This window comes from Opisthocomus hoazin, chromosome 1 (genome assembly GCF_030867145.1).
Source record: "Opisthocomus hoazin isolate bOpiHoa1 chromosome 1, bOpiHoa1.hap1, whole genome shotgun sequence".
Classification (NCBI taxonomy): domain Eukaryota; kingdom Metazoa; phylum Chordata; class Aves; order Opisthocomiformes; family Opisthocomidae; genus Opisthocomus; species Opisthocomus hoazin.
Window position 1 is genome coordinate 63665404 of NC_134414.1, and position 27188 is coordinate 63692591.

General features: G+C 38.7%; 1 protein-coding gene across 13 annotated transcripts in view; it reads right to left on the reverse strand.

The window, feature by feature from the left end:
* Window positions 1–27188, reverse strand: part of DOCK9 (dedicator of cytokinesis 9) — a 142694-nt gene that overhangs the window by 89753 nt on the left and 25753 nt on the right. For 10 of the 13 annotated variants that reach the window (XM_075424162.1, XM_075424170.1, XM_075424146.1 and 7 more), the window contains exons 2-3: window positions 10863–10979; window positions 725–814 (exon numbers count right to left, since the gene is read on the reverse strand). In XM_075424162.1, coding sequence (XP_075280277.1) covers window positions 725–814; window positions 10863–10979 — 207 coding nt within the window. Of the gene's footprint in view, window positions 1–724; window positions 815–10862; window positions 10980–18467; window positions 18690–27188 lie in introns of those variants that run through there. The other 3 variants (XM_075424148.1, XM_075424119.1, XM_075424166.1) reach the window with 2 other exon arrangements.

Sequence of the window (27188 nt, forward strand, 5' to 3'; positions counted from 1 at the left end):
TGAGGTAGATTCAGCTATTTGGAGCTCCTTCAGTTTTCTTGGAATTACAACAGACATTTACTTGGTTTGGACGTCAAAACATCAGCTTAAAATATATCAGTAGAAAACCAGTAGATAACATAAAAAAGACACAAGTTTTAAACCTTTCATTCCTAAAAGGCTTCAACAAGATGTAAATGAAACAACATCACTTCATTTGAGGATGTTTCTTCTACATATAGCATACAAACGGAGCAGTCATAATGAATTTCAGCCTCTACAAGCGTTACAATTATGAATACCTCTGTTCCAGCAAACTGTAAAAGATTATTATGAACAAACTAAGAATGACTGGTGTGGAACACTTTATCAAGAAAAACATGTCACATTGATTCATGCAGATTTACTGTTGCCTCTGATCTTATGTATCGAAATCACCCATGTTCATCTGGGAAAGCCAAAAGCATAAAGGTGGTAGGAGAGAAGCATCTGCAAAACCCAATTACACAAACAAAATAATCCAAAGCTATCCTGTAATTCTTCTTTTCCAGCCACCAGTGAAAAAACCCTGTAGGTTTTCCTGCAAATTTTCCCTTGAAATCCTTGACAAGCAAATAGCAATAAATATTTAATAATTTTTTTCAGGGCTTTCCCCTATGTTTTTTAAATGGTAAATGAAACAGAAGAAAAACAATTCAGGTATAATATTGCTATTACACACAGCCACATGCAATTCCAACATTACCTCAGTTACAAACAAGCTTTGGGCTTCCTTCTCTGCATTTTCAGGAACTGTTGAACGAATGTATCGACTCTGCCGTTTCAGTAATGCTGTCTGATAAGCAACAAAAACAATAAATCAAACTTGCAATTAAAGGAAAGATGGCATTATGGCAACTTTCAGTATATAATAAGACAGAAGCTTAGCAGAAAATACCCCGTGAATACACTGTTTCAGAATAGCCAGTTAATGAGAATTTGCTTTCAAAGATTAGCAGCATGTTCATTCTTTCACAGCAAGGGCAAGGTTGGAATCGATAAGAAATAGATGCCATAGAAAAGTGTTTTCCTCTATTCTGTTAACACATACAAGAAAATACTAGCAATAACAACTCCACCATGACAACATAACTCCAATACTTTGAAGACAGACATTAGGGTAGTGTTATTACTAAGTATAAAAGCTATTACTCAAGAAAAGGGTAGATTTAGATTAGATATTAGGAAGAAATCCTTTCCTATGAGGGTGGTGAGGCACTGGCACCGGTTGCCCAGAGAAGCTGTGGATGTCCCTCCCTGGTTCAAGGCCAGGTTGGAGCAACCTGGTCTAGTGGAAGGTGTCCCTGCTCACGGCAGCAGGGTTGGAACTAGATGATCTTCAAGGTCTCTTCAAATCCAAACCATTCCATGAAAAGTAACAAAACCACACCAAAACAAGCAGAGTAGTTCTCCAGATCTCAGCTGGCAAAAAAATGAGACTTGCACCGTTAAACTGCAGGTTTAGAAAGAAGGTCTGGATCACTAAAGTACAAACTTTAGCCTACCAAAGGCTGCAAATCAAGTCAGAACTTATTCGTGTCCTATGCTAGAGTTCAGAGGGGCATAGAAAGACTGCCAGAGAGCAGGAAACCTCTCTGTGACCATGAAATTCTGCTTCTCAGACCGACGCTAAAGTAAGCCTTAGGGTACTGCACCATGTAGAAAAGAATCTCGCAGCTTAGATCATCAGAGTTGGACAAGAGAGTTTCCACAGCCTGGATGTGGAAGAGCTATACCTATTAGCTATACTCCACACATTGCAGTACCAGGAAGGATCAGAGAAAAACGTGAAAAGAAAAAACTCCACGTATAAACAGTCAAAAACAAAGGGTACACAAGTACATTACTTTAACTGATCTCTCTTGGGAGCTGGATCCATAAGGTGATTATTTCCGACATTACCAAAGCCTCTCCCCATATTTTAAAATGCAAGCACGCACATACACATACATCATACTCGAAAAGAAAAATTCGGAAGGAAGGACTGTCTTCTCTACAAACCCCTTCTTCACAACTACACTGGTTGAACTGTTTCATAGAAGTGAAATGTTTTAACTCTCTGGGTTTGAGTTACCATTTGATTTATTGAAAGCATCAGGAATTACAGAGTGTTTGTCTCACACTCTCAAAGAGGACAAAAAACCCCTTTCAATTACTGTCTGACATCATCGCAATTAAAAGGTTTTTTATCTTCTTTAAGGGAGCCGCTTTTAACGCTAGCCAGGATTCACACGCACTGCTGATGCACACAATTAGTAGACTCTTTTACTGATAACACTTTCCTAGTGAGTCTCAGGGATGTAGGACAGTAGCACTATTGCTGAGGTTTCAGAGAAGGCCACAGCAGAAAGGACATTTCACCAAGTCTCACAGCCAAGGAGTACTTGCTACTTGAAACCTGATGCAGTACAGATAGTGAATCTGTCCACAATCAGCGCAGACTGTGATGGATATAGTTTAAGATTTCCAAACTCCTTCTGTCACAAGGTTGTGTTTGCTAGTGAGACTTAGTGTTACTTGGGATTTTAGAGTGTATAACCAATTTGAAGTCACGTTTCCCATTTTACTTATCTCAGGCTAGAAAGTATTTTCATGTTCTTGACAGTTTTAGCAAATGGCTCTGTTTCTGAGGTTAAACAAATAATATATTTTATTGATGTTAAAATCTGGCATGCAATTTTCTGAGTCATCCTAGTCCCCCTTCCCCATGCTTTAGGGCGAAGCAATAGCAAGATGGTCAGGGTTCTTCCTAAGACAAACATGCTTTTAGGTGGCACTCAAGAACTGCCAAAAGACAGTCAAGTATTTTGTAGTGGGGTGTCTTAGCACAATGTGTACTTAAATATTTAAAAATGAACGTATCAATGTGCAGCTATGGTGGGCCTTTTTCCAAGTCACAGTTTATACAAAAGACAATGCTGTAAAGTCTGAATCAACAAAACCAATCTTCAGCTCTATCAAGATGAAAAATGAGCACGTGTAAGTTTTTCATATACAAAATATTTAATAAAATTTAAAATATTCAAAACTAAATCACATATAAAGAAGTAGTTCTTAAAATTATTCATTTCATTTTGGGAAATGAGGTGCCAACACTTCTATTTCTATAGTAAAAAATAATGGCAGACATTAAATGTCCAGTGTTTTGTCTAGAGTAGGAACTTCTCTTCCTCAGCAACTCTACACTGAACAACATGTCCACATGCGGATATTTTAGAGGAAAGGACTACAGTAGATGTAGGTGAGAGACAGAAGCCAACCAACACACAACATTCCTCAAGCCCATTTGACCTGTCTTCAGACATGTCCATTTTGGTTTGTTATTCTCTAGTTTTTGCCTTTCTACCTCCTGTGTTTTCAGCATGGGTGTTTTATATTTTTTTCTCCACTTTAGAGGTGTTCACTCTGCTGCAGTGACCATGAAATGGTGGAGTTCAGGATCCTGTGTGGAGGAAGCAGGGCGATAAGCAGGATCAAAACCTTGGACCTCAGGAGGGCTGACTTTGGCCTCTTCAAGGAGCTACTGGGAGGAATCCCGTGGGCCAGGGCTCTCGAGGGCAGGGGGGTCCAAGAGAGCTGGTCGTTGTTTAATGTCACTTCCTCCATGCTCAGGAGCGGTGCATCCCCCTGAGAAAGAAATCGAGCAAAGGAGGCAGGAGACCTGCATGGATGAGCAAGGAGCTTCTAGCTGAGAACAGGTGGAAGGTCCATGGAATGTGGAAAGAGGGGCAGGCCACTTAGGAAGAATACAGGAGTGTCGCCACAGCATGCAGGGGTGCAACGAAGAAGGCCAAGGCCCACCTGGAATTGAATCTGGCAAGGGATGTCAGAAACAACAAGAAGGGCTTCTTCAACTACATCAGCAGCAAAAGGAAGGCTAGGGACAATGTGGGGCCACTGCTGAATGAGGTGGGTGTCCTGGTGACAGAGGACGCAGAGAAGGCAGAGCTACTGAATGTCTTCGTTGCTTCAGTCTTCAGTGCCAAGGCAGACCCTCAGGAATCCCAGGCCCCAGGAGGTAAGAGAAGAAGCCTACAGAGAGGACGACTTTCCCTTGGTCGAGGAGGACTGCGTGAGGGATCGCTTAAGCAATCTGGACGTCCACAAATCCATGGGCCACAATGGAATGCACCCACGAGTGCTGAGGGAGCTGGCGGATGTCATTGCTGAGCCACTCTCCATCATCTTTGAGAGGTCCTGGAGGACAGGAGAGGTGCCTGAGGACTGGAGAAAGGCCAATGTCACTCCAATCTTCAAAAAGGGCAAGAAGGAGGACCCAGGGAACTACAGGCCGGTCAGCCTCACCTCCATCCTGGGAAAGGTAATAGAGCAGCTCATCCTGGAAGTCATCAACAAACAAGTGGAAGAAAAGAAGGTTATCAGGAGTAGTCAGCATGGATTCACCAAGGGGAAATCATGCTTGACCAATCTGATAGCTTTCTACGATGACATGACTGGCTGGGTAGATGAAGGGAGAGCCGTGGATGTTGTCTACCTAGACTTCAGCAAGGCTTTCGACACAGTCTCCCATAATATCCTCCTAGGGAAGCTCAGGAAGTGTGGGCTGGATGAGTGGTCGGTGAAGTGGATTGACAACTGGCTGAATGGCAGAATTCAGAGGGTTGCATCAGTGGCACTGAGTCTAGTTGGAGGCCTGTACTGGTGGTGTCCCCCAGCAGTAAGTACTGGGCCCAGGCATCAGTACAGGCTTGGGGCGAACCTGCTGGAGTGCAGCTCTGAGGAGAGGGACCTGGGTGTCCTGGTGGACGACAGGTTGACCATGAGCCAGCAGTGTGCCCTGGTTGCCAAGAAAGCTAATGGGATCCTGGGATGCATCAAGAAGAGTGTGGACAGCAGATCAAGGGAGGTTCTCCTTCCCCTCTGCTCTGCCCTAGTGAGGCCCCATCTGGAGTACTCTGTCCAGTTCCGGGCTCCCCACTTCAAGAGCTACTGGAGAGAGTCCAGCGGAGGGCTACAAGGATGATGAGGGGACTGGAGTATCCCTCCTACGAGAAGAGGCTGAGGGAGCTGGGCTTGTTCAGCCTGAAGAAGAGAAGGCTGAGAGGGGACCTTATAAATGCCTACAAATATCTGAAGGGTGGGTGTCAGGAGGATGGGGCCAAACTCTTTTCAGTGGTGCCCAGTGACAGGACAAGGGGCAATGGGCACAAAATGAGGCACAGGAAGTTCCGTCTGAACATGAGGAAGAACTTCTTCCCTCTGAGGGTGACAGAGCACTGGATCAGGCTGCCCAGGGAGGTTGTGGATTCTCCTTCTCTGGAGACATTCAAGACCTGCCTGGACGCGGTCCTGTGCAGCCTGCTGTAGGTGACCCTGCTTCGGCACGAGGGTTGGACTAGATGACCCACAGAGCTCCCTTCCAACCCCGAACATTCTGAGATTCTGTGATTCAAGTGGTTTCTGTCACCTGATAAGGTTCTCTTCCTGCTTCTTGCTTGGACAATGTCCACCTAGTGACAGTACTCTTATTCTATGCAAGTCTCAGCAGCTACAGTGAACAAAGTACAAAATATTGCTGCTGATACCACATACTCACTGCCAATACCTGTTTAAAAAATCTTTTGTCCTCTTCACACACTCTTTCCAGTGCTGGCTGTTGAACATGAGCTAGTAAAATTTTTCCCCAAAACCACGTCCTCCTCCACATCCCTTTTAGGATGCTTGAAATTATGGTTACTTACAGCTGATTATTCAAAATATTGGGAAAGGAATAAAAGAAAGCCACAGCAGTGTCCAAGTGTATATATGTAACCAATGGAGGTTACTAATAAAGTCCTGTATCTCACTGGTAAAATAGGGACTACACAAAACGCAGGAAAAATGGAGAGGAAAGTACACTGTTTCAATTCAACAGCCACATACCCAGGCCATCCTTACTTTAGATGATGCTACACAGACGCAACTGCTCAAGCAGCAGAGGCAGAAATTGCTTTAAAAGATGGCATGCTGTGTGATCACGCCCTCAAAGCTACTACTTGCCAGAAGAAACTTATCAGTTGTATGGGAAGTGTCAGAAGCTGTATTATAACGTAAATCCCAAACTAAATTGAAGCCTCGATTTAGAATAGTTGGTTAAACACTCAAGGAAAAACACAAAATAGTTTTTAAAAGAAAAAAGTCATAGAGGAATTTCATTGAGCATTTCAAAATGAGTCATTGTCTTTTGACCAGTTTACTTTGTGCTCTCTAAAATGAGGATGTTACTTGCACATTTTTTTCACTCATTCCTTCTACTCAAGATGTGACTTCTTGTAGAATGACCTGGGTTTACTTCTATTTCTTCAAAGTTGACCTTTAAGTGAAAGTGTGTTAAATGCATATAGCTACAAACCAAAAGTACCAAAGGTGAAAAAACGCCTAAGCTAGGCACCAAAATGCCTTCAAAATAACAGCGGGATAACTTTGTAATGGCACATTCAGTTTGGGTAGGAACGTACACACACTGTATTTGCTACAAGTAAACCTATCCTGTACTGGGAAAAATACTTCCTATAAGAATGGTGGCAGTACTCAGAAGTTAAGTATTTTGAAACAAAAGCATTTAAATACAAGGTGTCTTATTACAAAGTAATCACTAGCATTGTTTTGGGTTAAGGTTTCTTTTAATAATGTACCTGCTATGCAGTTAATGTAAACATCACCAATCCCATAGTCATTGAGCACATGATTTTAATGTGATCCATTAAGGTGGTCTCTTTTAAACTAACGCTATTCAGGTATTAAGCCATTTCATTGAGTAAATTACTGAAATTCAGGTGATTCGGAATAACTATTATAAGCCTTCAAGAGGCACAAATTGGATACAAGAGTACCCAATGGATATAGTTATTCAAGGTTGTGAAAGAGGAGACTTTCTTCTCATCAAGAGTCTAGAAGAGGTATAGCCTTGAATGACTGACAGCATTGTAATTGAGAGTAGCAAGAAAATTAATAGGAGATGTTCCAGTGGGTAGCAAAAAAGTGGTTCTATCATCTTACTTAAACCAACCACAGTGAAAACAAAACAACAACAAAAAACCAGGGGACCATAATGAAAAAAAAAAACCAAAAAAGCAGCTAGAAATGAACAGACTACAAAGCACAAAGGTGCTGAAAGTTTAGAGCCCAATTACTAAGAACGAAAGTAAACTCAGCGATGCTAATGGTAAAAAAGATCTCCAAACACAATATGACTGTCCCAATAAATTTGATGAGAACAAGTTAGGGAATAATCCAATTAGTGAATTCAGTGCAGAAAGCTCAGAACTTCATCTTGCGCAAAGCAACTGAAACAGTCTTGAAAAGGTAAATTTAAAAAGCACCCAATACATTGAGAAAGTTGCCAATAGAAAGCTCTTCTGGAAACTATGCAAAAGCAAAGCTTGCTATTATTTGGATATAATAGCATCAAAGGAAAATGTAGAAACTCAAAAGAAAGAAAAAAATTACAGGCCTACTTATTTGGATTTGAAGATCAGCACGAAGCAGGACAAAAAAATCATGCTTCTCTGAACAGTAAATGGGCTGCTACTAAACATACATATAAGGAGAGAAAACAGGACTCATAACCTCAGCTAACCAAGTTTAGGACGATGGCAAATACAGTTAAGTGGAAGTCTGGAAAGGTTCATGTAACTAGGTCAGCTGGCTGAAGAACAATCCTTCAACCTTTATGAGTTTTCCGAGAGCAGAGCGTTTTCTGCTTCATTCTTGCTCAAATATTTCTTTGGTAGTGGTTTGAGCTTAGAGACACTTCTGACAGCATGTTTGGAGAACAGTCCCAGCTGAACAGGAAAAGGTGACTTACTGGTTGTTTCCCTTTGCCTCACTAGGCAAATAACTTGAATCAGGAGAAAGAAAGAAAAGCAAGCTATACATGGTTCAAAGGAACCAGTTGCTGTGCAAGCTTTCTTTTCTGATATGGACTAACAATTCATATCAGTTCTCCTTCATTATCTAGCTTCTCACATCTATTAAATTACATTTCATTGATCTAACTGCATTACCCAGAAAAAAAAAAAATCCAAATTAAGCACAAACATGTATCTCCAATTTCTTCCAAAGTAATTTCAACTTTAGCACAAATTCAACAGTGGTATCAGTCTGTTTCTTTGAAACTATGTAGCTGCTTCCGTAATCTACCAAAAATTGTAGAAGTGGTATCCAGTGCTGAAAAGTAAGTACTTTCAGTGCCATTTTAAGTGCTAGTTTGGGGGCCATGCTGAGAAAAAAACAGCCTCACTCTTGATGTCTTTATAAATTAACAGAGCTTGGCTTCCTTTTTAGGCAAGTGTTTTTTAGATTGTAATCAATTAACCTAAGCGCAAGGAAAAACTTTGTAAAAATAAAAACTGAATGCTCTACGAGGAAATGGCTTGAACAGATTTTTAGACAATGGTAGCAATTTCCACCTATAAACTGTTCTAAGGGTGTATACGGGTAGTTCTAAATACTCTAGCTCACCATTTTAAATTCATCTTGTGCTGGACGAGGGGAGTATCAAACATTTGAGCTAAGGCTTACCCAAGACCTGCCCACACATTATGCGACAGCAACAAGTTAGGAAAAAGGAATTTAAAAAATACATGTGAAACAGAATGGCAAATACAGAAAATATGCCATTATTTAAATGATTCAAATTATATTGGCAACCACATCAAGACTAATGGTTTCAAAAGTGTAAATACTCTTATGGAAAACTGCACAGGGTTAAAAGGTTTATCTTGAAAAAAAATAAATAAGCACATAAGGGATTTCTGTTCTCTGACTTGGTAATATTTTCTTAATACACTGAATGACAGATTTAAACACTTTGTGTTGTTGGAAACTAGATAGATCAAAGTAGTATTGGAGAGTTATGTGTACAATAAAAATATTTGGAGTCAGTTTGTGCCAGCAAATCTTAGAAGGAAATAAAAGTTTGATAGAATAATAATATAGTTTGATAGCACAAATCAGTCTTTGTCTAAATCAGGTATAAAAGGAGACTCTGCCAAAGACTACACAGGGGAAACCCAGAAAATGCGTTCAGATATTACACTGCTGAGGGATAAAGAAAGAGGAAATTTCAAAAATTCCAAAACTGTGACTACCTGAAGGAAATCTTCTGATGTAACCCACACTTTAATGACTGCCTTGATGAAAATCTGACCATAGAATCCAAACAAAGAATGACAAAAGACATAACAGTTTGTGAACAAAATTCAGTCATTCCCTTTAAAGGACCAGACTAAGAACTATGGACTAGCTTCATTCATATAGGCCTGAGGTGAAGAATTACGGAAGAGGCCACTTGAAACAGCAGTTAAACACTTCAGACATCTCCCAGACTGCCCAAACAAAATGCCTGAGGATATTGTTGATAGGTTTGTTTCTTCTCCATTCAAAGCTATTCACCACAATGACCTCCAGTAAGGCAACTAGTCAATTAGATATGAGTATGCCTAGCAGAAGTATCCTTGATTTCTCTTGATCTGCGATACTGACAAGCCACACTGTAGAAGGGTATCTGAGTGGTATAGCCTACTCATGCTCTTCAGTCCCAAAGCCAACACCTGGTGTAGGGCATCATCATGAGTGCTCTAGTATTTGAACACTAGTCTCATTACGTAATGTTCACAGGCAGTACAACTTCCTTTCGTATGAAGTCTCCTTGCACTCCTTCAAACTTTCACGTGTGGCTGAGAACACGTGAAGCCCAAACTACTCTCTCGATACCTGTAGCTTGCTAAAAACAAAGTTTCTAGCTCAGAGTGGAAAGGCTACAAGTAGTTATTCATGTAACACTCAGTGAAAATAAAGCACACAAGCTATGAAAAACAGAGTCCAGGTGCACTCTGGTAAATACTTTGATAGGTCACAGAGAATTAATGAAAAACTCAACATGTGTAATTTATGGGACTTTATATGCCCTTCTGTAGAAATACATCAACTCATCACCAACTTTCCCCATGATAAACACAAACTTTGCTTCAACTACTTGGCTGAATAAAGTGCTCAGCTTTTCAGGTAGGTTTTTACAGAATAATTCTAAGGTATTCCACTATAATCCAGTATCCAGAAGTAGTTAATTTACAGACAGCTTACATGTCTGCATACTTTTCAAATATAGGCAGACATTTGACTGCAGGTACAGGCATGTGCGCGAGAGACTTTCCTCACTATTTACAACAGCTCCAGTCTCCAAGATGTTTGGTGGTTACTCTAACTGGATCTACAACAAGATTCAAAAAAGTGTACTTAAATAAACTATTTAGATAGACATGTTATTTTATAGAATTATAGAATTATATCAAAATGATCACAAATCTTGGTCAAGTTTAGCTTAATCAAGTCAGAGTCCTGTTATGCAGAGGGTATTTTTCCAAAACCCAATTTTGGCTGGTAATACACATCTGAGAGTAAAAGCTTCCACGTGAACAGGTTCATGCCCTTCACTGTCAAGCAGGGGAAAAAAAATAATCAATTTAAGAATTAAAGCATGACAAAAAGCAGATGCTTTTTTTCAACAAACATCACATGATTTTCCTACATCAGAAAGGCAGGGAAATATCTAAAAATGACTGATCACCTACTTCAAAAGGCAGTAAAATTGCTGAGTTGCAGAAGCAGACCTTGTAATCTGGACAGATGAAGAAATTCTGCTATTTATTCTACTGTAATCTAACACAATAAATTGAACAATGTAAAGGGACTCATGGCAAAGAGTTTGGGGTTTTTTTGTAGCTAAGAGAGTTAAGAAACACAGAAATGGGAAGTTATAATCTCATGACTACTACTGCTAAAAACCTGTCTTTTTTTTTTTATTAAAGAGGGGGGGTGTGTCAGGGGAAGCGTTCAATTACCTGAAAGTCATCATAAGGGAATAGTAGCATCTCACGTAAACCATCATTCAAAATCTGTGTTTTCCTCTGAACGATGACATTTTCGTAGTCTATTGGTTCTATGAGCTTTGGTTTTGCCTAGGAAAAAAAAAAAAAGAGGAAAATAAATTCAGGCATATTGAGGAAAAATTATAATTGTTGACTCATTTAAGAAGATACTCTAAAAAAAAAAATCGGCAAAATGAGATTTCATCTACTTCGAAAACTTACAGTACTCAAAATGCAGAATTTATGTCACACTATACCACATGGATAAGTTCAACTGATAAATCACAGAGACAAGCATGCTATCTGCCTCAGAAGGAAGAAACACAAGTATTTCACAAAACACACTAAGTCAGAACTTATCAGAATAACCATGTATGCATTCTCACTGCAGAAAAATTATAAAGAAATTATTAGTCTCTTATGTTGGTGGTTACCTTTGCTTGACGCTGCCCAGAAAGCTCTGATCTGGGTTTTAGAAGGATTAAAACAATTTGAGCTCTAAAGGTTAAGACTGAGCTTTTTTTTAATTCAGTAATCACCTGCAGTAGGGGTAGGGTAATTGACATTCCTGCTTCTCCATAGTTTTTTCAAAATTCCCATAGGCCATCTGCTTCCTCCTAATTGCACGCGTAGCTTTCTTCAGTTGCTGTGCATTGATTCAACATTTAAACCCTATACTGCTGTTAGGGCATTACAGCTGGCTGTGCACAGACCAACAAAAACCTTCACCCTGCCAAGCATTCTGCTGAGTGGTCAGATGGCAAAGCAGGTTTAGAGAGAGCTCTCAATGAGGCAGCACTGCATCGGAGCATGCAAACTAATGCAAAGCTGGCGTTATAATCAAGCTTGCACTTTCTGCAACTAAAATTGTGCATCACAGTATCAGACATCAAATTACATTTTTGTTCATGCACCAGTGTCCATCGGAAAAGGCTTAAGTTTATGTTCACACACCCATCTGCAGCTGAAGTAGTTGGACCATTTAGCTCAGAAAAGCATAAGAGAACCACGTAAGCACAACATAAGAAAAGGTTACATTTAATGTACTAACTATACAAAATATTTTGGCTGCAAGAAAACTTTCTGTTAAGTTTGCCTTTGAGTATTCAGACTGCTGCAATGAACCTGAAACTACTGAAATGTGTGCTCCAAGCTTCCTTAGTACGCAGAAGGCCAGATGCACCTTCTTCACCCAACTACCTGATTTCAAAGGAATTCCAGTAACTTCACCTACCCTCTCCAACTCTTCACCTACCCTGCCCAACTCTTCACCAAGGCAGCAACTGTTCAGTACAAATTCTCTTCCTTAAGCACATGAGACAGGGGTAACACAGTCTGAAGAGCCCTCCAAACTTAACCATTCTGTAAATTAAGTACATGACAACACCATTCAGAAAGCAAAACACCCTTTGCTCACCTTTCTTCCACTTTCGATGTAACAGGTCTCTCTCTACCTATCCAAGCAAGCAAGATGCTCACCTGTCAATCACTGTGCAGTATACTCTCATGCTAGAACAAGCTTTAGAAACTACTACAGTATTCTGTCCAAGTCGCTCCATTTGGTCAAGTTGGCCTTTACCACGTGACCATTCCTTCTGAAGAGTTTGTCATAAGCAATGATATGCAATGTGCTGCAGTGACAGGTTGATTTGAGCATGGTGCAGGATGACTGACCTTTAGGAGAAACAAAACTAAATACGCCAAATTAAATTGGGTCTAAGAAATGAGCGTGGGAGCAAGACCATTTGAGTTGTGTACACAATCAGTCTCTCCTGTTAGCTAAAGAGTTGGCTTCACAACTGGCTTAAATTAATTGAAAGGAGGGCTGACACTAGAAGGACCGCCTCTCTCTCATGGCATGTTCCTGAGCCTTCTCACACTAGTACCAGCAGCTGAGCCAGAGCTTTTGAGCCAGATTAAGAGGTGATCTGGCTTTAGAGGATTCCTCCCAACCAGCAGGCTTTCAGCCAGATTGTCTCTCTGAATTGCTGATCAGATGGCTGCATGGCCACTTGTGCCAACAGATGAGAGCTGATGGGATCTTTTCAGAAGCAGGAGAGAGAGATTACTAAACAGAAGATAAAACTCTGTCCTTAACTAAAAGCTGTTGCACAAGCATTTTTGAATTCTGCTACTCAGCTGCAGTGTAGCTCACAATTTCTAAAATGTCCTGAAAAAAAAAAAAAATTCAGGCCACATATATTAATGTACTTAAAATGCAATTTGGGAAGATTTTACAAGGAAAAACATATACACGCTCATTATAGTCAGAAAGTTCACACATCAGGTCATCTACTATCTGACTAGGAAGCAGATACATCACAGCACTAATTCCATGAACTGGTAGCAAGGGAAAGCTGTCACCTCAAATGGGCAATGGATTTTTACATAGTACTGCACATGATCAGCATTTTCATTCATTTCTCCCTAGTTCTGAAGAGCTACATCCATCCTCCTGTTCTCTTGGGAAGGTGATAAGTGAAGACTGGAAGAAAACAAGCTCTGGCTCCTCTCATTTTACCAGCAAAAACAAACAGAGGCAAATTATTACTTTTAAAACCAATATAACTAAAACTATTTCATGGGCGTGCACACTCACATTCAAAAAACACACTTGTCTAGCACAGTTCATTAAAAAAAGAAAGACAAAGATGCATATATTGCAGCTTCAAAAAGGATCAGATTCATTGCAAATGCATGTCTCCATCCTATAGTCACAAAACAGGTCCACTATAACCACAAAATCGATTTTAAAAAAAAAATCTTAAAAGAAAATGAGCCTTGCTCACATTCTGCTTACTTGCTGCAAACACAAGATTGAAAAAGAACCCTCGCTCATGAGAAGCTTTTAAAGAATCCAAAGCTCTCTGGAGCTGAGATCCTGAATATACACCTCTCCTCTAAGTCAAAGGGACACAAAAAGTAGTTAGTGCTACCAAAAAACCACACCATCGTCCTATTTAACCAGTAAAGTACCTGATCTGCAGAAATAAAATTTCTGTAAAAATTCATGAAGCATTTGCTTCTTCAGGTGTCTCCAAATAGTTACTCATTTCTTTCTGAGTCATTTGTCAGATGCAAAAGGAAGAGGATGTTATATCGGTCTGAACCAGACATGAAAAAAGAAAACAATAAACAGTACGTGACATTGGCATTTACCCAACTCTACAACACCACAAGGAAGCAGATTCTCTCTCAAGCTCTTATTCAGAAAAAAAAAAAAAAAAAAAGATTTTCCGGTCTATTATTTCATGTAATATAAAAGAAAAGATGCTGGGTAGGTAGAGTATTGTTGAATATGATTTATGGACCAGCTGACATGGATAAAACTAAGCCCAGTCAAAACTGCAAAATCAAGTTTACAGGCACTAAAAGTCAGTCTTTCAAACAAGGCTTAACTTTTCTGATTAATATGCAATAAATATCATTTTTATTTCCATAATCTAAGAAAATGCTAAAAGCATAGGCCTTCATGGAGTCGAGCACTCGAGCTAGCCAATGCCCTATTTGTAGGAAGATAAAACTGCAAAGCACCTGCCATACGTCTTTGGTTCTTGCCAGTGTATTATAGGTATGGAAACTTAGCAGATGTAAGCAGCATTTCAAAACAGTAGTTGTGACACCCACAGGGTAACCATTTCAATCTCCCAGAATATGGTTTACATATTTGGACAAGCCGTGTCAAAAGCCATCAGAAAAAAGGAATTTTAAGTTAGGAGTTCAATGATTGCCTACATTATATATTACAGAAAAAAAAATAATACAGTACATTCTTTCTTGTATATTAAAATTGAGACAAATATCATCTTCATCTTGTCTTCTCACAAAAGAAAGGATGGTCACGTTAAGCACGCTCGGTATTGTTAGCCTCCTGCTACAAAATATCATCTACCCTATAAAAACACATTTAGCACATACACCTGCAAATTAACAAGTCCCCATAAAGAGTAGAATGGAGCTACAAGTACTGGCAGGCAACACAGCATACGAATTTATGAATATATGGTGTTACACATTTCTCAACACTGGTGTGAGGCAAGCCACTTTGGACAAATAATAAGACTATTTATTACTAAACATGGGTAACAGCTCCCCGTATCATGTCATCCCACAACCACACTAAACTCAAAATAAATGCCCAGGTTGGGTTAATTTTTAATCAACTTAAAAATCCATTTAAAAAAGTATATGTATCCTAAAGCTTATTCTTTAATATTACGTTATTCATTATCCCCTTTCTTAGGTATGGTTAACTTTGCGATGTAAAGTTTGCGGCAGTGGGGGGCAATAAGCTGCTATAGGTTTATGTAAAAAACTACCACTGTGCATATATTTAAGCAACAATATGCTTGCATTGACAAATTCAAAACTTACAAGTCTCTAGGACTTGAAAGAATGAAATGCATTAAGTGACCTGCTCTCACGCTTACATAAACAGACTAAAAGTGCCTACCAGGGATAAGACACAGAGTGAACCATACAAAGAGCAGTCATATAGGCTTTTATGCATAGTGCTTTTTTCAAAAAAATAAAATAATTAAATTCTCCTCCCCTGCCCCCCCCCACTGCTTTAACCTGAAAGCCTGAAAACTCTTGTTCTGCTGTTCCCCCAAGTCTTCAAGGGGCTGTAACAGAAGAGAGTGAGGGTTTCCAAAATACTCATTGAACACAGTCTAAATTGCAAAGCATTGTGCTTTTATTTATAAGAAGTATTTCGTTGATGGTCAAGGTCCATTTAAACACAAGAACACTTGTCAGAGCTCAAACATTTTGATAGGACCTTCTGCACTGCCAATATTTACATCGGGTTGTTGATACAGATGCAGTTCCAGTTGTTTAATTTCTAGCCTTCCCGGCTATTTGCTTTACCTTCAGACACAACGCAAGAATGACCTGTCCTGTGAAGTTCTCTTCTCAACACAGAAATTTCTAACACTAGGATCAGACCTGGGCAATGCTCCTCTGGACAGAGGAACTCAGGTGACTTCTATTTTATACTGCCGGTGCATTTCCAGGCAGAAAGAGGGCCTCCAGAAGTTCCAACTTCCCAGAAACATCATCTGATTTGATAAGCAGTTACTACTTCTGACTGTCAAAATGCAATTGGACAGCACGGATGCTCATTTGGTAACGTGTATAACAGCAAGCAGAACAGAAGTTCATCCCGAGTAAGGTTTTGAGGCACCACCCGGAAAATCTAAATGCTTTTTCCATGGGCTCTTCTTGCTCGTTAACCTCAAAGGCAAAGTTATGACAGGATCTAATTTAAATTGCAGGAAAACAAGTGAGCACACGTACTAGCATACTGGCACTGAAAACAGCAGATCACTCCTTTTGTGAACATACCCCGATGCTTACAATTATAAATACTCTGTTCCCTCAATATTCTAGTAGATACTCTGTAAACTGCATTTAAAAGAATTAAATGAATATCACAAAACACTTGATGCTTCCTGACAGCTGATTTTGTCTCATCTTTATAAATACTCAAAAAACTCAAGTGCTAGGTAAATGACATGATAATTGTCCATACAAAAGGAATACATTCACACCTGAAAGTATGTTTTAGGCAATATTCGATGAGAAGTAATACTAGAGTAAACCAGAAGCCTCCTGTTCCAAACGCTTTCAAGGATTGCCATCTAATACAATTCTAGGGCTTCCAATCCAGAAAACAAGTAGTTCTGCTGTTTAGGTCTTGTTACATCAACAAGCAACATCATCAGTCTTGCTTGTTACCTTACTGCGCCTTATACCAGTGAGAAAATACCTACTGTCACTGTGGCAGTAAAAATCTACTGCAACATCACAACCAAATGAAATAAAAATGGATTCAAACGTCGGTGTTAAATGAAACATAGCGCCCTACTTTTGCTTTGTGCCTAGCAGTACACTTAGTGCAAAGTGTCCTTGCACCGTCGTTTCATCTAGTTTTCCTCAATAAACTAGACAAAAGCAGAAGCAAAAAAGGATATTATACCACCTATAATTATATGCTATATATACTCTTGTCTATATATGTAACAGATTAAGACCAAAATAGCAACCAAAATGACAGCGAAGACCTTTTTTATGTGACCTATGTGGAACCTAAGTGTTCTTCCCTTGAAATATTGACCTTTGTTTTAAATGCGCTCACATCTGAAAACAAGAAAAAGGAGAGCAAACACTGAGGTGATATTAATCCATGAACATTAATTTAAGTAGTAACTGGAAAATTATAAGAACGTACATAAATGATTATTAGAAAACACAGCAATGTTTTATACTTTTTTTTTTTTAAGTAAGTACATATGCTTGCTGATCAACTGCAGTACTCTAAATATCTGCAGAAACACTAATATCCTCTCTGAGTATTCACGGGGGAATAAAAACAGTTCTAAATAAAGTTAAACATTCCAAAGGCAGGAAAGCACACAGCAGATTAGCTCATATTGTACTGATGAAAATCTGGACCAGAAATCGGAACACACCCATACAAAAAAAACATGTTTTACTAACAACTGCTCTGAATAGAATGAAATTAAATAAAACAGTGTAAAGGAAAATAAAATTTGTTTTATTCACACACATGTAAGCTTCCTGTTATATACAGTAACAATTCCCATAAAGTTACAGATATGTATTACTAAATACAGCTAGCCAAAATGTTTTAGTTCAATACTTAAATGCATAGTGTGGAGCTCAAATAAGGGGGGGGACCATAATACAAGGATCACAGCTCCCACTAACTTCAGCCAAAGACAAGACTGTCATCCTTTAATTCAGCAACTAAGTAAGAGATATTAGTAAAACTGGAATTTTAGTAAGAACTATCAAAGTACTTCTTTCTACCAATATATAAATTATTAGTTTAACAATCCTCCTCTGTTATTTGAAAAGGTTTATTGTCCTAGCTGGAGAGAGTTGGTGGATTCATTACAGCTTGTTTATTATGTTCTCTTGCTGTACTATTAAAATTCCTAGAGAACTAAGTGTGTAGTGATATAAAAAAAATGCTCTTACTTTTTTACCTCCCCCCCAGATACAGAAATATTCCCTTTTCCCTCACTACAAGCTACTTTAAATTCCTAAATAATATGCATTGAAGGCACTGAAAAATAGATCGTTTAACAGAAATACACCTGAATTATTCAGACTGTTCTTAGAAAATTAAAGTAAAATTTAAGCATTACACACAGAATCTTTAGAGAGTTCAAAAACATTTTAATTGAAAGATATGCCAGGCATTTAAAAAACAGAGGTGCTAGTATGGATTTTAAAGCGTAAGTAGTTTTCAGGCTAGGTTCAAAGAGCTGTACAACTTGCAACACGGAACAGACACTGAAAAGCAGTTAGTATGAAACCCAAATTCCAAAGTCACACTCTGAGAGAACCAAAGATTTGGTAAACTAGAACAGCAAAAATTAATCAAAAAGTCAGACAACATACAAAGAATGAAACCCAGATCTTTAACACAACTTTGTCACAAGTAAGAATGCTGAAACTTCTCATTAGCATCAGATCAAGCAGTTTTTCCACAGGCAGACAAGACTGAAATTATCAAAGGGAAGAGATAGACTGTTTAAACAATCTTACCAGCACTACGACAGGACTCTCCATTTCTACTTCACAAGGACCTGCATCCTTGCACTGCTGCGGAGACTCTATAATAAGCTCTTTCTTAGGATTTCTGTTTGTTCTTGCCTGCATTCTTCAATTGAAAACAGAAACAGCAGCAAAACTGTATGCTTTTTGGCATCAAAGTAATCAACATGCCAGTGATCCACTGAAAACAATAGCTTTTTCCCTGGCACAAGCAGCAGAAACTACAAACTAGTCTAACTTCTCAGCTGCAGTTTGCTAAATCTGTCATGGTGGGAATGCATGACAGACAAAGGCCAGCCCCTAAGCATGTTGTATTCCTCTGGAAAAAAAGGGAGAAAAAAAAAAAAGGTGGATCCATTTTAGTGCCTTAAGGTTACAAGTCAAACACAAAGGAGAATGTGCATTTCTAAAATGACCATGTAAAATAGTCCAAGTTTTTACAGCACTTATAAAATCAAGTCTTCAATATTTTAAAATATTTTTATTATAAAAAATAACCACTTACTGACAACTAGGCCTCTTTTAAAGTATAAAACCTTAAGTGTTTGTTTTTTTTTTTTCCCCATTAATATCACTTACTCGGGGACTATCAACAACCAGCCACTACCCAAGTACATTCTCCAGGACCAGTGCCCCAAACAGATACGTTTGTCTTTTCTGGGGGTACGGTGGGAATGCTCTTTCTAATCTTGGTGCTAAATCCATATTAATAATTTATCTTCACATCAAATTATCTTCACAGTAAAAACCTTATATACTCTACAAAGACACCAACTCAAAAAGAAAATAGAAACACCACTCTATACCTTCAACTTTTAAGCACTTAACTCTAACTAAACCACCAGTCTCCCCCAGCCTCTTTTCTTGCTTGAGCCAGTTACCTCGCTTGTCTTACACACTATTAGTGCTCTCAGCTCATTCCTCCCTCCTCAGTCCTCCAGCACTGTAGATGTCCATCCCTGATCACCCTCCAAAAAAACACTGAGAAGACAATGCAAAATCTTCTTCACCCATCTTGAATGAAGTCACTTGACAGAACCTCAGTTCTCCAGCCATGAAGGCCAGCCAGCCATCACTTGCTGCCTTTGGCTTCCATCAGATTTTCTTTTTGCTGACAGTACAAAATACCGAGGGGGGGTGGGTTGTGCGTCTCCCCCGTGCTGTGAACAGTTCTCACGAGTGCCTCCTGGCCTTGTGATTCAAGGCTACACAGTGCTCAGTGGTTAGTATCTGCAATTCCTGTCCTCAACTGCAACATCAACTCAAGTCATGCTTCAGCTTTGCTTCTGTAATCCTATCTATTCTCCTTCTGTATAGTTACTTACAGACACTGTCAGCGTACAGACACTCACAAAATAAGAGGCAGCAATTTTTATCGGGATCATTTCTGTACAATTCCTCAGTGCAGTACAAAGCAATTTTGTATGCAGCCTAGTTGACATTTTTGTAATTCTGAAGGTTTGACTAACCTAGCTCCCCCATGCAGTAGTTTTTGCATATGATTGTATTCTAAATTCCTCCTGAAAAAAAAAGTGAACTGTGATGACCTTGAAGGTTTTAAGAGGGGTATTTTTGTCTTCCCTTTTTCTTTTTAACCCTAATGAGTTGCAGCCTCCAAGTGCACAAACCTCAGCAGCTGTACTTACCAAGCAAAAATACAGCTGAGAGAAAATTCAACTCCCCAGAGAAGCATATCCCTATTTCAGACTCCCTGTCCACTAGAGCAACCAGACAGCTGTGGAAACTAAGCCACCACCTTCATTCAGTTCTCAACTCTGCTCCCCTTCTTTGCACAGTTAATTATCTCACTTCAATATAACCGACAGCCTAAATTTAACTTGACATGGATTTTTACCTACTCTCTAATAGAAGAGAAAGTCACCTTAATCTGAAGAAAGCAAATCAAGTTGTGGAGAAGCACAAATATCCTTGGTTATTGCTAGTATTCTTAAGAAGGCACAACTTCTGGCACGGGTATCTGACTCTTCAGACCTAACATAACATGTTAATATCCCTTTCTCTTCCCCTTCTCTCTGCTCTCGCACCTGCATAAGATAATATTTCAGCTAACTGTGATCATGAAATCGAGTTCGACCAAGAGTTTCCCCATCCCATCCACAATACAAGTACATTTCTAGTCAGTGGACCAAAAGAAATAATAAAAATAACTATTAGTCAAGACAATAATGATTTACTATGCTTCTGTCTTTTTCTCTAGGAAAAACAAGTTCAACGCATTGACTTTTTAAGCAGACCAAACTCCAGAAAACAACACTTTATAAAGCTTATTTCAGACTTCAGAAGGAAAATAGCAGTTTAGACAAATTTACAAAAACAGATCTTCCTGTGTAAATCAAGGTAGACAATAGTTCAAGAACACTTAGTTACACTTTTATTTTGCACCAGCCCCTTTTGTTTTCAGAAAACGGAAGTACAGAACAGCTTAGACTAAATTATACCATTACTTGAGGATGCAGCTGCCAAACAGGAATTTGTTTCATTGAGATGGCTTGCAATTATACTTAACTGCAACCAGAAATGCAAAATCTTATTATGCACAAGGCACTTGCAAACACTCACGCTAATAAAGACTTAAAAATACTTTAAATAGTATTTCTTTTGGTTAATTTAACAAAGGATTCTACTTTTAAACTGCAACATTGTTTTACCCTAGTCAGGTACTTCTCCTGAATGCTTCTAGATTACTTTAATTCAGTATAAATGTGATTTTCTTTCCCCATCATTCTCCCTATTCTTCTCAAAAGATGAGGGACAAAAAGAAAGCCAACAAACCAACATTTTTATAACATCAGTTTAAAGATGCAGAAGTTATTTCCTACTGAATGGTTAATGCAATTTCTAGCTTGCATTTCATTAACACACATACACCATTAGAAGTCATTGTTTTCTTTAACAACAGAAATGTGAAGCAGTACCTCCGGAGCTATATCCTATACAGAGACCTTAATTGGTAAATTGATGTGTATTTCCAACATTCATTTTCCACTGAGGACTCAGTGATTATCTCAATAATTTAATTCACCAAAAAAAACTTAGGGTAAAACCCCCCAAAACCATGAGATACTGCTTATCCAGGCACCACAGAGCCAAAAGAAGTTACTTACATTAAAATATCAAAAAATTTTACCAATGACATATTATGATTCAAAAAGCAAAAGATAAAAAATAGGACTTTAAGACATGCTGAACATTTATCATCTTGTTACATGACCTCTAATTTTAAACCATCTAACTGCAGTCAAAAAAACCCCACATACTACTCAATTTGTTGTACCAGGTAGTTACCTGAATAAGGATCAACAGAGAATCCAGGAAAACACTGCATGTAGAAAAAGAGCGTCACTGTACAAAAGTTATTTGACTGCATTTCCAACATGGCTCCCAAAACCACAGGAAACCACTAGCTAAATATGGACCTATCTGCAAAATAACTCAGATTATTTTGGAAACAATGCATTTCATCTTTTTACAAACACAGTGGCTTGAAGGACTCCCCACGGTACTTTTAACAAGTATTTTTCATATTACTTCCAATGGCCAAATAGTTGGCTCTCTTCTTGCACCATACATCCTTAAGGAATTACCTATGTAATTACAAAATTACATAGGTAAAAAAGTTCTCAGTATTGCCAGCATATCTCAGAGATTCACCCAGAAAATCTGCTGCACAAAAGACAAGTTTCCCCCATGCACCCTCCTAGTCCTTCAAATCACTTTTCACTCCAAGATCTTGCTTTCCTAATGCACAATACCACATAATGAAGAGTAAGTGACAGCAAGAGAACAGGCGGCATATGAGAATTGCCTCTGAACTTCAAAGGCAGAATGGATGACTGCCTAGCCTCACTGCAGGAACAAACTAAAACCTGAGTCACTTGGTTTAATGGCACTCCTTTTGCTCCAAATCCCACTCACAATCTGCATCAGGATCCCTAAACCCTGTTGAGTGGCAAATATCAGCAGTCACTAAATCTACCAGCTATAATTACAGCCATCGAACTCGTCTCTGCTAGCTGTTCTAGGGAAAGAACTGTTGCTTAACCTGTACCAGCTCGGGGGAGCAGGGGAGGAAGGAATAATTCTGCTGTAGGTTTGCATGTCATGTACATGTGAAAACAGAAGGATTTGACAACATCATTTACTAAAACCCTACACTTGTTCTCTACTCCTTTGTGGCTCTTTAAATTCCCTGGCAACTTGCAGCACCTCTTCACAAATAACTTCCAGAAATTAGAAGGATGGATGACTGGAGGCATTTTGATACGTTGTTTTGTTGGGGGTTTGGGGTTTGGTTTTTTTTTCAGTTGGTTGGTTTTTGGGTTGGGCTGGGTTTTTAAGTCAGTAGCTCATATGAAAATATTGACTCACTTTAGCAGAATGACAAGCACAATTAAAAGCCAATACTTCTTGCTCTCATCTGTATTAGAAAGAGATATTTTAGCACTGCCCTCCCACACTCGGCAGCCTGCCTTGCAGCTGTATTAAAGGTAAAGCAATTCACATGTCAGTGGAAGATTTAGTGTTGCAGCTATACATATGTTAATACTGCTGAGTTTCATAAGTGACCAACTGATATGCACTTACCCTGGAAGAAAGTATTCATAATTTCAAAAGAAAGACTCAGCCAGCTGCTAGCAGATGGAATACAGCACGCAATTCACCTGGCGATTCCCTGACATACACATTACATTCAGATAAAATATAAAAAGTCACAAGAAAGTCCGTTACGAAGATTCACTCCTCCCATGGCAAATCCTGCAAACGTGTAAATTGCAGTCCCACCAACAGCAAGTACATTCTCTAGCAGGAAAATCATACAGAAAAAGAGAAGGGGGGAAAAATATTTTAAAAAAAGGAAAAAAGAAAAAAAAAAGATAAAAGCATAAGACATATATGAGTCTGCTACATGTTACCTAACTTCTCATGTTGTCAACATTATAACTAAAATACTCCCATTTCACAGACGTGCCTTGGTAAAGCAACATTTAAGTCCATTCTGGAATAGGTAGAATCACAGTCCCTCTTTGGAGAGGCACCTCTTCATATCAAAATGAATCATACAAATCTCAAATTTTGGATTATAGTTAGAATTACTCTCAAAACTTCAGTTTCAGGGAGAGAGTCAAGTAGCCTGGACAGGACAAAGATGCTGAGATAGAGGTCTCTATCATAAGTAGGTTGCATTAACGAAAAAAGACAACAGCAATGTACAGGTCTGTATTACTACTCAAGAAGCTGGAATAAAAAACTGATCTGCCTGTTTTAGTGGCAGCACAAAGTTAAAGGATGCTACCAGTCAGCACCTCTACTGGGTCCATAATGTTTTTGTAAAATGCATTTTTAAAAAGCTCTTTATTTCATGGAATAAGAATTTGGCTAAAGTTAACACCAACATGGCATATCTCATTAACATCCCTCATCTAGACATTACTACCTGTCAGAGAAGATACAGTACCTTAGTTTGGACACTCTTACTGTGACAAATACAAACTAAAATTATTTTAAAATCACAGTGGAGCTAAGCAAACTATAGACTAACTTAAGTCTTGTCCATGTCACACTTTCGCATACTGTTATCCATGAAGTATCAACTTCAGGTGCACATGATTGTCTCACTGGTGACTGACTCATTTCATATCATCTTAGTAGATACCTTTCAATTTTCAGGGAAACTCTGACTTCCTTATGGTCCCAGGAGAAAGAAAAACAAACAAAGGAAAAAAAAAGTTAGTAGAATTTAGTCGGGATAGGAAACATGAATATTAAAACCGCACTTCTAGTAAAGGATTTAACTATTGCTCTGACATACCTCCTTACAGACGGGACATCTACAAGCAGACTGACTGTGAGAACAGTGTTGGACTAAAAATTGCTTTTATTTCTGACCTGGACAGTACCTTACAATTATCAGAAACTAACAGGACAGCACACACACCAAACCAAAGACAGAAAGTGAGTTAAAACTTCAAGTCTGAAGATCTCTCAAACCAAAGCGGTTCTGTGCCAAGCAAGCCTGAGGCAGGGGTCTTCCCACTGTGTAACACCAACATTACAAGACTTTTTCCAGGAGCGATTCGCTCCTTGAGAAGTTTGTTGATTCACCTCTGTTCTGAAGTAAGTGTGCATATTGGTTTGCCTCTAAACTGAAATACAAACCTATTTTGGACTTCACAATATAGAGTTCTAAGAAACAAGAACACTGCAAAAGTTCAGCATCTGGCTCCCAGCTTTACTTTAACTGTATTTAATGTCATGCCACAATAGGATACCTGCATCTGTAGATGATTGAAATGAGCATTTCAGGCTGCTCCTAAAGCAGATGGAAGTAAGTATTAATCAGGAAGAAATCAACTCCTTCCTGTGCGTTCACTGAGTCTAGACTCTAGTCCTGAAAGCACTACCCACGCAACTTCTCCACCACAGAAGTCTTCTTACCATTTCTCAAGATCATATAAAGCTTTAAAGTGGCTTATTTGGTGGTTTGTTTTTTGTTTGTTTGTTGTTATTTTTTTTACCTCCAGACACCTTGCTTGCTTTAAAAGTAGGATATCCAGCTCCTCCAAGAGCCCCTGCTGCTACGTTCAAAGGGAACATGTTTTACACCTGGATGCAACTTAATGCCATATTCTTTGGTCTGACTATGTTTCTCTGCAGCCCAACCTATTTTGTCATGGATGAACAACGGCTTATGCGTATGGGCTTGATCAGCTACCCTCAGATTTCATCTTCAATCTTCAACAATTTTTCCTGAAGATACAATGTTTAATCTTATCTTTTGCATGCCAGCACACTGAGTGACAAACTAATGTCTACTGACCCTCTCCCATGCATCTTTGAAAGAAGTTTATTTGCTGCAGGACCTGCACGTTTGGCGAATTTGTGCTGCCATTTCCCCTCCCAAGAGGGAAGAGGGATATCAGAGACAGACATGCAACCGTTCTTCCCAAAGGAGTCTAATGAAAGGTCAAAACAAACAAAAATTTTACTGAAACCATCAGGAGATTTAGCCAAAACTGCAAGCCAGCACATAAGACACCAGGTTTTATTCACCCAAAGCAGTAAGATGAAAGGAGATAAAAGGAGTGCTTTCATGCAAGTGACCCATGAAAAACTATGCAACAGTTAGATGCTGTACTCAAACATGTCTGTGTCTTCCTTATTAGAAGCCTAATGAGGTCTAATGCTCCACTTGCTGATCAACAAAAGCCACTTGTAATACAGTTACAAGTTGAAGCAAGTTATGGGAGAGTGAAATAACAAACTAAGCCATACAAATTATCTGCACACCATCAGATAATTGCTGCGTAAGCTGTTTAAGCCCATTTAAAAAAACCAACTTCCACTTACTCAGCAGAATGACTTCCTCAGAAATAAAGTAGAAATATATAAAGGGGATAGTTCTATCAAACTTTTCTACTTTAAATAAGCAAGTTGATATTAATTTGTTAATTCAGACAGCAAGGATAGGCCTTAATATAAGGACTTTTAATAAATGAATGTTTTAAGGCTTACTTTAAACACACCACATGTTAAATCAAGAAAGTAGTCTTTTTTGAAAATCCTACACATACAATTTCAAATTATTCTGAAATCAAAACACTGGAACTTAGATGCCTTCTGTGGAGTTATTTCGAGACTGACATAGCTCACTGCTGTCATTAATCAGTCTTCCCATGTGCGCAGACTCTGGTATATCTTTAAGATGTCACAGTTTATTAATAAACCAAATGACTCCTGAGCAGCACAGAAAGAGCAGTCACACAAAAACTCAGTAACACCTAATGACAGTGTTAGTGTCAACAGGTTACATGGACTAAGAAACTGAAGTTATTAATAAGGTTGGTGGTTCTGTTTCTAGCAAATACCTAAATCTGTCCTATTAAAAGCTAGACATACACTATTTCAAAATGCCCTGCATTTCTTCTGAGAAACTGTGTAAGCATAAATTAAGCAACAGTTATTCAAATTCATTATATTTTCCACATCAGACTTAATGAAAGACTACTTAAAATTATTAGGCCACATCTTGCACATGCTGCAGCTACTAAACTACCTGAAGTAGCTTTACCAAACGACAAGGTTTAAAGTTTAATAAGAGAAACAGCAGTGTTGAATAGGCCACAAGAAGCAAACTGAGAAAAAATATTTTAAGCATGGGAAAAAAAGCATGTTGCTTTCTGCAATTTTCAGACAAATAGAAAGAAAATAAAAGTTGATGTTCTTCAGCCCAGTCTGTGTCACTTCAGAAGTTTCTAGCTCCTCCATCGGTCTTGCTAGTACACTCAGCTAGCCTTTTCCTTCACCAAATTTTTCAATGGGCTTATCAGCAAAACCCAAACTTGTAAAATCTTGTTAGTTTTATTGTTACCACGTCATTCTCCTTTGCTTGTTTTCCATCTTTGCCCATCATCTGAAACAGCTGTTTAGGCCCTAAACTGTACAGTAACACTTCACTCCTAGACAGTCATTGGTTATACAGTGATTACCAATAAAATGGAGTTTGACTACAAAAGTAAAGGCTACGAAAAAAAACTCTCCTAACTCTAAGATACTGCAACACAGCAGAAATAACATGTAACATCATGCCGAGAATGGATTTTTTAAAAAATCATCGTAAAATCAAAACAAAGTAATGTAGTTCAAGCATACAAAGTAGTATTTTGAAACTGTATCCTTCAACTCCATAGAAAA